At 41.5% G+C, this 12,385-nt stretch overlaps 1 protein-coding gene across 3 annotated transcripts in view; it reads right to left on the bottom strand.

Annotated features, from left to right (window-relative positions):
* ECPAS (Ecm29 proteasome adaptor and scaffold) overlaps positions 1-12,385 on the bottom strand; it is a 121,783-nt gene that overhangs the window by 104,862 nt on the left and 4,536 nt on the right. Inside the window, exon 1 of one of the 3 annotated variants that reach the window (XM_064378974.1) lies at positions 5,278-5,381. The exons of the other annotated variants lie outside the window; for them this stretch is intronic. Within the exon in view, the coding sequence (XP_064235044.1) occupies positions 5,278-5,299 (22 nt within the window). The 5' untranslated portion in view covers positions 5,300-5,381. Of the gene's footprint in view, positions 1-5,277; positions 5,382-12,385 lie in introns of those variants that run through there. 3 annotated transcript variants of the gene reach the window in all.

Below are 12,385 nucleotides of genomic sequence, written 5' to 3'. Positions count from 1 at the left end.
CATTACTAACTTACTTCATGAGCATGAATTACTTGTGTGAATTAGAATGAGTAGTTATTTCTGAGTTACAGGTTTCAGGTTTTTTAAGGTTGCTTAAATTTTCTACAAAGAATGTTATTTTTTCTGAATAGGAAAGTAAATTTTAAAATACAAATCAGGTTAGAGGTCTTACATAGAAGCTGAGATTGAAGACAAAGCTCTAAATACCTAGACCACGACTGTCTAATACTACAGAATATTTTTTAAAAGATCTGTCGCCGGGCGCGGTGGCTCATGCCTGTAATCCCAGCACTTTGGGAGGCCGAGGCGGGTGGATCACGAGGTCAAGAGATCGAGACCATCCTGGTCAACATGGTGAAACCCTGTCTCTACTAAAAATACAAAAAAATTAGCTGGGCACGGTGGTGAGTGCCTGTAATCCCAGCTACTCAAGAGGCTGAAGCAGGAGAACTGCCTGAACCCAGGAGGCGGAGGTTGCGGTGAGCCGAGATCGTGCCATTGCACTCCAGCCTGGGTAACAAGAGCGAAACTCCGTCTCAAAAAAAAAAAAAAAAAAAAGATCTGTCAAGTTACTATGGAAATATACTATAATAGACTATTTCACAAGGAAATATTCTTCCTAATGGTATTTACTTTCTTCTGATTCACATATATAAGTACATAAAATACATCATACTTACAAAACAGTTTCATATGGCCTTCTGAGCCTCAGAAAAATGTGAGGTGCGCTTATAGATGCATTTATAGATGAAAAACTGAGACTCACTACCTAACTGACCTGCCAGAGGTCACAAAGTGAATAATACACAGATTCACAAGCTGAATCCAGGCCCGGCATGGTGGCTCAAGCCTGTAATCCCAGCAATTCTGGAAGCAGAGACGGGTGGATCACCAGAGGTCAGGAGTTCGAGACCAGCCTGACTAATATGGTCAAACACCATCTCTACTGAAAATACAAAAATTACCTGGGTGTGGTGGCATGTGATTGTAGTCCCAGCTACTAGGGAGGCTGAGACTGGAGAACTGCTTGAACTCAGGAGGCGGAGGTTGCAGTCAGACGAGATCGTGCCACTGCACTCCAGCCTGGGCAACAGAGAAAGACTCCATCTCAAATAAATGAAAAAAAAAAAAAAAAGAATCTGAACAGGGAGGTCTCCAAGTGCACACTGGAACACAGTACCTTCTTGGAAAGTACTTCTATTAAAACAGGTAGTATTAGCTCCAATTTACAGCTGAGGAAACAGAACCTCGAAAATATTCCATTAACCAAGATTACAAAGCTACTAAGTGGCAGGGCTGATTCAAACCCTAGGCAGTCCAATGCTCCTTCTAGCATGCTAAATTATAACATGGTTTAAGCAGAGAATGTAGGTGGAGAAGATACTAAATCTTACTAGACAACTATATACGACATGACTACAAACCAGCAGAAGTGCAGCAGTTACTGCAGAGAGAAGGAAAGGAAGAGAAAAGAAAAAGAGGAAGAGGAAGGGGTGAACCAGTAAAAGGGCAGAAAATCAAGCGCTCTTAAAGCAAGGCCGTTCCCTAGGACATACCAATTCTGGGAAAAGAGAGTGAGTAAGTGAGTGGGGAGGGTGGGGGGGAGATTTACTGTGTAAATCAGTAAAACAAGTGGGTTCCATATCCAAGTTGAACATTTTCAGAAATGGGAGCCCAGAGGCTAAGAAAAGAATAAGAAACTAAATTATAGGGAATTCACAAAAATTGGAAATAGCAGGCTGGAAGGTAGGGAAGAGAATGGGCTCTGACAGTCACTACAGTTAGAAGTCTGAGGCTAAAACTATAGAAAAATAAGAAAGCCCTAACTGGCATCTAGATTTTGTGTGTAATTTTCTGGTAGACCAATCCTGTGAATTATAAATCTAACCAGACACTAACTGGAAATTAAAGTCCACTTCATCTATTTGAAATACCATCTGAATTCACCAAAAGCCACTCTAATACTTGGCAAAAACCAAATGAGGCCAGCAGGATGCTTCTTTAAGAATTAAGTAGCTGGGCGTGGTGGTAGGCCCCTGTAATCCCAACTACTTGTTAGGCTAGGACAGGAGAATCACTTGAACCCAGGAGGAAGAGGTTGCAGTAAGCCAAAATTGTGCCACTGCACTCCAGCCTGGGCAACAGAGCAAGACTGTCTCAAAAAAAAAAAGAATTAAAGTCTAGAAAGTTGACATCTACTACTGTTTTTAAATAGTTACCCCTCCCCAGCCTTCATCCCCCACCCCCACCCTCACCCCGCCACGCCGGCCCTGAGACAGAATCTCACTCTGTCACCCAGGCTGGAGTGCAGTGGTATAATCTCAGCTCACTGCAACCTCCGCCTCCCAGGGGGGGTTCAAGCGATTCTCCTACCTCAGCCTCCTGAATAGCTGGAATTACAGGCGCGTGCCACCACACTTGGCTAATTTTTGTATTTTTAGTAGAGAAGGGGTTTTACCATGTTAGTCAAGCTGGTCTCGATCTCCTGATCTCATGATCTGCCCAACTCGGCCTTTCAAAGTGCTGGGATTACAGGCGTGAGCCACCACGCCCACCCTTTTTCACCAAATTCAACAGATGCAAATGTACTTAAAAGGAGAATGTCAGGCAGTCTAGCAGTAAACATAAATATAGTAAGTTGGAAGTGGGGAGAATATCCATTCCCAGAAAGAGACAATCCATCATGGTTCCTGCAGGAGCTGCCTCTCTCCAGCCAGGGCCCAAGGGGTGGCAATGAGAACCTTCACAGGCAATGATGTCCTGAACAGGAGGTCCCTGCTGACGGAGCCCTTTGCTAGTACCCCTGCCCCCGCAGAATTAAGGCAATCAGACAGATAATCCTTCTGTTCCCTAGTCCAACTGTCTGTCCCCGAAGGGCCCAGGCAGATAGATACCCTAATCTGGAAACTCCTGCATCTGGATCTACTGCAGAGTAAGCTCTTTAAACAGGGAAGAGAAAAAGAGTTTTTCTTTTCCTGGCCTTCTGCATATGATTCCAGGCTACTTCAAACCCCCTATCAATTCAGCTTAGTCCATAATAAGGCTATCCCTCCCCACTCAGACTGCTTACCACCCAGCCCCCTCTTCCCCACAACCCATCATGCCTTCTCCTCCTGACACACACACACACACACACACACACACACACACACACACAGAGGAAGAAGAGGAAATCATAGGGGTAGCTTGGCAGGATTGGGCCAGGTGACAAGACAGAAACCCTAGATTGAGTAAGTGTCAGACTCCTGACACTGAGGTCCACAAACACTCCTACCTCCCAAGGCCCTTTCCCCCAGAGACAACAGCTGGCAGAGATACTCAGTTAGAAACAGGTTTTAGGAGGTGATGAGCAGGAAGGATTACTTCAGCTTGTGAAAACTGGCTTAGAGGAAATAATATATACTATGCAAGAGTTCAAACTGCATAAAAGTCAAATGTACAATAGTTAAGATCCACCCAAAGCAGCTGATTACTTAGAAGAACAACGCTCATCTGGGTGTGTAAACCCTAGAATGTTCTTTATTTAAGTCACTATTTAAACACTAGCAGTTGTCATTTCACTTTTGCCTTCAGTATATCATAATGACATTAACATATCAATCACAACCCCAAAAGCCCTAGGAGTTAAAGAATCTAGGAGGAAATAAACAATGTCCTCACTGCTCTTCTAAACAGTTCTTCCAATCTCCCCATTTTTCATTTCTCTAAGCACCCAAGGAATAAAGATACGTGAAAATAGCAAAAACAGGACAAAATTTATTTTCAAGTTGAATTCTGGTTTTAAAATTATTCCATCCCTCAAAATTTCACCTAAGTAAGACATTTTATATCATCAGCAGCAATATATATACACCAAAAAATAGTACGATGCATAGGAGGGGTGGGGAGAAGGGGTCCAACAGTTATACTAGAAGATATCAACAAAAAGCACTTTTGGATTGAAGCTACAAAATCCCAGGAACTCACTGGATGTTGAGTCCATGATATCAGAGAATGACAATCTGAATTTACAGAGTTTCAATCAAAAGACCATCCAATATCATCTAAGAGTGAAAATGACAACATACTCTTGTTCTGCCTTAGAATGAAGTAGAATTAAATGGCTTTTCTCAAAATCACAATACATGACAAAATGGCAGAATTAGGAACATCCAATTACCATGATGATGCCTCCTTCAATACCTCTTTTCTTCACAAATAGAACAACTGGCTGGGCATAGTGGCTCACCCCTAAAGCCACAACACTTTGGGAGGTCCGAGCATAGCTTGAGCTCACGAGTTCCAGACCAGCCTAGGTAACAGAGAGACTTTGTCTCTACCAAAAATAAAAATAAAAAATTAGCCAGGCATGGTAACACAACTATGATCCCAGCTACTTGGGAAGCTGAGGTGGGAGGATCCACTTGAGCCCAGGAGGTCAAGGCTGCAGTGAGCCATGACCGTACCACTGCACTCCAGCTTGGGCAACAAAGCGAGACCCTGAGTCAAAAAATAAAAAAATTTTAAAAATGTAGTCTCACTTTATTGAGAGGCTGAGGTGACAGGATCGTCTGAGTACAGGAGATCAAGGCAGCAGTTAGCCATGATTGTGCCACTGTACTCTAGCCTGGGTGACAGAGCGAGACCTTGTCTCAAAAAATTTTTTTTAATTAATAAAAAATAACTCCATGATGGCATTCCTGGAGCATGTAAAATGATTTTTTGTGATTGTGGCACACAAAGTTGCTTATAAACGATCACCCACTGTCTTTTTCTTGTGCACATTGCTAAATGACATCTTCAAGGGGGGTGGATCGCTTGAGCCCAGGAGTTCAAGACCAGCCTTCATGGCGAAACCCCATTTCTACTAAAAATACAAAAATCAGCCAGGCATGGTGGTGTGCGCCTGTAGTCCTGGCTACTCAGGGAGGCTGAAGCAGGAGGATCACTTGAGCCTTGGGAGATCAAGGCTACAATGAGCCACAATTGCACCACTGCACTCCTGCCTAGACAACAGAGTGAGACACTGTCTCAGAAAAAAAAAAAAAAAAAAAACTTCAAGTTTTATCTTTGTCTTTTTACTAATTTTTTTTATGTTTAGTATCACAGAGAATAGAGGCTTCAGGCATTTGTAAATTAACATAAACTTCACCAATTCTCTCAGGATAGCTAGAAAAGGAAAAAAAAAAAAACCGTGAAGATCTCAGGGGGAAATTGCTATCTGATAACCTATGCATTTTTAAATGCTGCTACAAAAAAAAAAAAATGCACACATCCTAAGGAACTAAATCTACTAACCTCTACAATCAATGTGATACATGGTTTATCCAATCTTGACAAAAATCCTCAGGATCACCAATGGAATGTTCATCCACTCGTACATACGCAATTGTATAAAGAATCTATTATTTAGAACACCAAAAAAATACAATTAAAAGATGTATATGCATAGCTACCATTTTAAGAAAAAAATTAGCACTTTTCATTTCTTATTAGATCTTTGATGTCCTGCTTTGCAAATTCAATATGAGGAAAAAATTGTAATTACCAAATTTGAGAAAGAATAAGGCATATGTCCACAAAACAAATTTATTGAGAACATGCTAATGCTTCCAAAAATACACTGATAATTATTCACTGAAGACTTAAAATCTCTAATACCAATGCAACATATTTTATCGTCTATGCATATGTGTGTACATATATCATAAACACATAACCTGTTACATTAAAATTAGAAGAATGTATCTGAATTATACAATAGTTTCATAAGAAGAGTATTACTAAACGTGTATACATGTTTTTAGCACATTACATATGAGAACATAAATGGCTAACAGACATAACTCTGGCCACCTTTGACCTCTCTTGGCACTCTTCATCTCCTTTCTCTGATTATCTTCCTCTCACTCTTAAATACATATATGTGTGGCCCCCAGTCAGCCGTGTGAACAATCTGCCCATTCCCACAGCTCTACTATAGGAATAATTCCCATACTAACTCCCTAGCTTCAGAACCAAGGTTCCCACACACCTGCAACCCATGTGCCAAGCACAATTCTTAACATGTGCTATCTCTTCCCATTCTTAAAACAATCCTGACCAGGCACACCAGCTCACGCCTGTAATCCCAGCACTTTGGGAGGCAGAAGAGGGCAGATTGCTTGAGTCTAGGAGTTTGAGACCCGCCTGGGCAACATGGCAAAACACTGTCTCTATAAAAAATACAAAAATTAGCCAGGGCAGGTGGCGCACGCCTGCAGTCTACTCAGGAGGCTGAGGTGGGAAGATGGATTGAGACCAGGAGATTGAGGCTGCAGTGAGCTCAGATCATGCCACTGCACTTCATCCTGGGTGACAGAGAGAGATCTTGTCTCAATAAAAAAAGAAAGAAAAGAAAAGAAAAATCTTCTAAGTTTTATTATCTTATTTTACAGATGAGAAAACCAAGGCCCAGAAGCTAAGTCCCTTGTTCAAGAACACATTAAGAAGTGTCAGAATCAGGATTCAAAACTCTCTCTGATTTCAATTCCAGAGGTTTTAGCCACTACTCAAAACAGTCTCCCTAAATAACATGCAGCCTCAGTAATTCAACCCATTCATTCAACAAATAATCTACCTGCTGAACACAGACTATCTATCTGTTGAATCTGTTCTGTCTTTTCTTCACTTTCCTAAATCTGTCTAGAGTCTACACTCTCCCTTACTCCTCCCTCCACCTTCTAGTCTGAGGTTAGATTTAGATTCATCTCTAACTCCTCCCTTCTTTAATAACCCTCATCTTGTTAGTCAATAATTTCTCCCTATTTTAGGGATTATAGATTATATTAACTCCTTGCCAAATCCATTTCCACTGTCCCAATTCAGATCCTAAGTTTCTTTTTACTTGGCCTCTGTAGGCCAAGTCTTGCTGCTCTTGGTCTCTGGATCCTTGCAATCAGTGTTACATCACTGCCACCTGTTAGCCTTATAAAACAGACCTACTCATGTTACACTCCTGCTAAAAAGCTTTGATGATTCTCTACTGTCTACAGAACAAAGTCCAAACTAGTTCTGTTGGCGTTCCTACAACACACTAGTCCCAACCTAGCTCCACAGCATCATCTACTATTACTCCCCACACCAAAAATAATAATAATAATTTATAAGAGCTTAAGTGTTTATACAGTACATTTTCACATACATTAATCCTAACAATACTATGAGTGATTTTTGTCATCCTAATTTTATGAGGAAGAAACTGAGACTTGGAAAGGTAAGGTAATTTGTCCAAGATCCCGAATCATAAAGGCAGCATGGGCCAAGTCTCAAACTACACAGCTAATCCCCTTCCCCAGCACTTCATACAACCATAGCACTCCCATTCCCATCATAACAGACTTACTCAGCTTTTTTGTTTTCCATAATATTTTCCTATTTCCATGTCTCAGCTCAAGCTATTCTTCCTTTAGCCTCAAATACCACTTTCATTTCTTGAGGTTTCCAAAGAACGGTGTTAGGCAGTTTACTTATCATGCTTTGTATACGTTATTTATATTTGCATATAAATCTCTCTCTGCACTGAATTATAAGCCCTCTGACAACAGAGCCATACATTATTTACTCAATTTTAAAAGTCTGCTTATTGAATTGAAAAAATTATGTGGGCAAAACAAGCCATATAACATGGGAAGCATCAAGGTCAAGCCTGAAACGAGAGCTCAGCAACAGGGATCAAACCATCTGTGAACACTGGCAGTGCCTTCAATTTTAACATCGATCTTCTGAACAATGTCAATGCTCCAGTGCCAACTATTCTCACTCACACTGGCCTTTATTAAATATTATAGTTTACTGAAAGCATAATTCAAAACAAATGTGGTAGGCCGGGCGCAGTGGCTCAAGCAGGTAATCCTAGCACTTTGGGAGGCTGAAGCGAATGGATCACTCGAGATCAGGAGTTCAAGACAAGCCTGGGCAACATGGTAAAACCCCGTCTCTACTAAAAATACAAAAACTAGCCAGTTGTGGTGGCCCTCACCTGTAGTACCAGCTACTCAGGAGGCTGAGGTCAGAGAATCAGCTGAACCTGGGAGGCAGAGGTTGCAATGAGCCAAGTGTGCCACTGCACTCCAGCCTGGGTGACAGAGACTGTTTAAAAAAAAAAAAAAAGAATGCAGTGGAAGTAAAAAAATTAGAATAGAAATAAAAAACAGAAATATCCGATGCCGTTTTCCATTTTAACTTTTCTATTTGGTTAAGTAACCAAAATTTAAATAATACAGGCTTGCCTTGGCCTTTCTACAAAGATCAGCTCCGAAGCCTGTATTCCGGTCATTTAAGCAATTAACTTTTTTTTTTTTTTTTTGAAACAGTGTCTCACTCTTGCCCAGGATGGAGTGCAAGGATGTGATCTCAGCTCACTGCAACCTCTGCCTTCCAGGTTCACGCGATTCTCCTGCCTCAGACTCCTGACTAGCTGGGGTTACAGGCACCTGCCACAACACCCAGCTAATTTTTTTGTAATTTTTTATAGAGATGGGGTTTTATCATCTCGGCCAGGCTGGTCTTGAACTCCTGATCTTGTGATCCACCCACTTCAGCCTCCCAAAGTGCTGGGATTACAGATATGAGCCACCATGCCCAGCCTAAACAAGTAACTCTTAGGAGCTATTTCAGTATGGTCACAGAATCATGTTCAGCACACAGCTTCCCATGTCTCATCCTCTAAAAGAGTCACTAGGATTCCTGGCACTAGCAGAGGCTCTCTCAGAAGAAACTTGACATGCTGATTATCTGGCCAACTTCTGCAACTGAAGTTTCCCATGGCTATGTCAAATGGTCAAATTGAATAGTACATGATTTAAGATTACAGGCAGTTGCTCTTCATGAGTTGCCTTTATCCCAACGAAGATCAGATTCTAAGGATGCCTTATAATTATAAAGCCCAGAATACGAAACCACTAAACAGCTGACCAGGTAAAAAGTCTCAAATGCTTCTTTTCCTGTCAGAAATCTCTCAACCCACTGCTGAAATATTAACTATAATGTCAATTTTTCCATAAAGTGGCAGAAGATAATATTAGCAGAAAAACTAGCCACATGTCTTGCAATTGAATTTTATTTCATTTGCAATAGTTATAATCACTCTAAGCATATGGAAAGAAAGCTACAGCTCTGAGCTTAACTAATTTACAAACTAGATTTCAGAACTGCCTTTAACAGTCAAAACTAATGGTTTTCTTTTTTGGCAACTTACCCAAAAATCTACTATGTTCTGTTCAACAAACATCAGAATATTGCCACTTCTTTTTTTTTTTTGGAGTCTAGCTCTGTCACACAGGCTGGAGTACAGTGGCACATTCTCAGCTCATTGCAACCTCCTGCTCCCAGGTTCAAGCAATTCTCCCAACTCAGCCTTCCAAGAAGCTGGGACTACAGGCCCACATCACAATACCTGGCTAATTTTTTTGTATTTTTAGTAGAGAGGAGGTTTCACCATGTTGGCCAGGCTGGTCTTGAACACCTGATCTCAAGTTATCCACCAGCCTTGGCCTCCCAAAGTGCTGTGACTACAAGTGTGAGCCACCGTGCCTGGCCCCAATTGCCGTATTTTATACACTACAGAAGGTTCTTTCTGGATACTAGTTAGACATGAAAAAAAAAAAAAAGAAAGCCATCTTGATCTTGTTATGAACTCTATATTCTCCCATGCAGGAATAATACAGTAGTAGTAGGGCAGAATTAACATAGATTTTGGAATCAAAGAATTTGAGTTCAAGCCCTAACTGTCTAATAAGGATAGCTCTACCCCTGAAACAATAATAGGACCAAACTCGCAGAGTTGTTTTGAGGATTCAGTTGGTTGATACATGTAAAACAATTAGAACACATGGTAAATACACAATAAATAAACAGCTTTACTATTAACTATTCTCTTATAATCACTGACTCAAACATGAGATTTGGGTTTGTGAAAGGATAACAAATGCTAACAAGTCTCAACCCAAAATTAACCTGCCTATTTTTGGTAACCTTTTTTCTTTGAAACAAGGTCTCGCTTTGTCACACAGGCTAGCGTGCAGTGGTGTGATCTCAGCTTACTGCAGTCTTGACTTCCTGGGCACAAGCCATCCCCCGACTTCAGCCTCCCGAGTAGCTGGAACTACAGGCTGGTGCCACCACACCCAGCTAATTTTTGTATTTTTTTTGTAGAAACGGGGTTTCGCCATGTTGCCCAGGCTGGTCTCAAACTCCTGGACTCAAGCAATCTGCCCGCCTCGACCTCCCAAAGTGCTGGAATTACAAACTTGAGTCACTGCACCCAGGCTTTTGGCAACATGCACGCTCAATGATATTATTCAAAAAATAAATAGGCCAGGTGAGGTGGCTCACTCCTGTAATCCCAGCACTTTAAGAGGCCAAGCTGGAAGGATCACGAGGTAAGGAGTTCAAGACCAGCCTGGCCAACATGGTGAAATCCCATCTCTACTAAAAATACAAAAATTAGCTGGGTGTCGGGGTGCAACTGTAATCCTAGCTACTTGGGAGGCTGAGGCAGGAGAATCACTTAAACCCAGGAGGCGGAGGTTGCAGTGAGCCAAGATCCCACCACTGTGCTCCAGCCTGGGCAACAGAGGGAGACGCCATCTCAAAATAAATGAATGAATGAATAAAATAAAATAAATAAAAAAGAATCCTAACAGTCAATTTTGCTTCTCCTACAAAGTATGGTAGCAGATATAACTGAAAGTTGCAGATTTCACTTAAATTGATATGACGTAAATTACTTCAAGTGCAAGGAGGAAAATGTTTATTTGAAATCTATAGAAATGCAGTTTTACCAGCTACACATCTCAAAATAACAGACCTGGGAATCACAGAAAATATTACTTGACTATTATCCATATCATACAGTCATACATTTTGGTCCTTACTTATCTGTTTACACATATTCTTCCTCTTTCTCAATAGTATTATAATTCATTTGGTGGGCTTTGGTGTCTCTTTTGTACCCAACAGCAGTGAAATGGTTGGATTATAACGTCTAGCTGAGAATCTGGCAATGCATCCGATTTGAACTGTTTCATCAGCATGCACACTCTATGGTGCACAGAGGTAAGACGGCCTCAAGGGTGGTTGTAAGTGCATACTAAAGGCTGAGGACCCAGGACTACTTTCCAGCTGCAGGACCCAGGAGACCTAAGAACCCTGTTTCTCATTCCATAAAGTAGCAATAATAATATTACCTAACTTTCAGGATTATTCTGAGGAATAACACATACAAAGCATTTAAAACAATGCTGGTACTGAAATATTTAGGGGGAAGGTGTGCTGATGTCACCAATTTACTTTGAAATGCATAAAAAAAAAGATGGAGTAATAAGTACTTAATACCACTGTAGGCTTAAAAATTGTTAAGGTGGTAAATTTTATGTTATGTGTATTTTACCACTTTTTTTTTTTTTTAAGACGGAGTCCCACTCTGTCACCCAGGCTGGAATGCAGTGGCACGATCTCAGCTCACTGCAACCTCCGCCTCCTGGGTTCAAGCAATTCTCCTGGCTCAGCCTCCCAAGTATCTGGGACTACAGTCACATGCCACCACACCAGTTGATTTTTGTATTTTTAGTTGAGACAGGGTTTCACCATGTTGGCCAGGCTGGTCTTGAACTCTTGACCTCGTGAGCTGCCTGCCTCAGCCTCCCAAAGTGCTGGGATTACAGGAGTGAGCCACCACACCTGGCCTAATTTTTTAAAAAATAAAGTAAAACTAGGGGCCAGCTGTGGCAGCTGCCTGTAATCCCCGGCACTTTGGGAGGTCAAGACAGGCAGATCACCTGAGGTCAGGGATTCGAGACCAGCCTGACCAACATGGTGAAACCCAGTCTCTACTTAAAATACAAAAATTAGACAGGCATGGTGGCATGCACCTGTAGTCCCAGCTACTTAGGAGGTTGAGGCAGGAGAATTGTTTGAACTGGGGAGGCAGAGGTTGCAGTGAGCCGAGATCACACCATTGCACTCCAGCCTGGGTGACAGAGCGAGACCCTGTCTCAAAAAAAAAGTAAACTAAAAATGTTTAACAATTTTTAAAAGTCAATAGATGAGAGATGAACAAATGATAAAGTTGCTATTATAGTAAATATGATGAAGTTATTCAACTATCAGTGGTAGAATCGAGGTGGTGGGCACATGAATGTTCACTTTCAACTTTTCTGTGTGTTTGAAGATTTTTTACAATAAAATGTTGGTGGAAAACAATGCTGGCATCTAGTACTTTGCTTTTTTTTTGAGACAGAGTCTAGCTGTCGCCTAGGCTGGAGTGCAGTGGCATGATCTCGGTTCACTGCAACCTCCGCTTCCTGGGTTCAAGTGATTCTCCTACCTCAGCCTCGGGAGTAGCTGGGATTACAGGCGCCCACCA

This window comes from Aotus nancymaae, unplaced genomic scaffold (assembly GCF_030222135.1).
Source record: "Aotus nancymaae isolate 86718 unplaced genomic scaffold, 86718_ANA_hifiasm-v0.15.2.pri h1tg000003l, whole genome shotgun sequence".
In the NCBI taxonomy this organism is placed as follows: domain Eukaryota; kingdom Metazoa; phylum Chordata; class Mammalia; order Primates; family Aotidae; genus Aotus; species Aotus nancymaae.
This window is presented reverse-complemented; position numbering and strand designations above follow the sequence as displayed.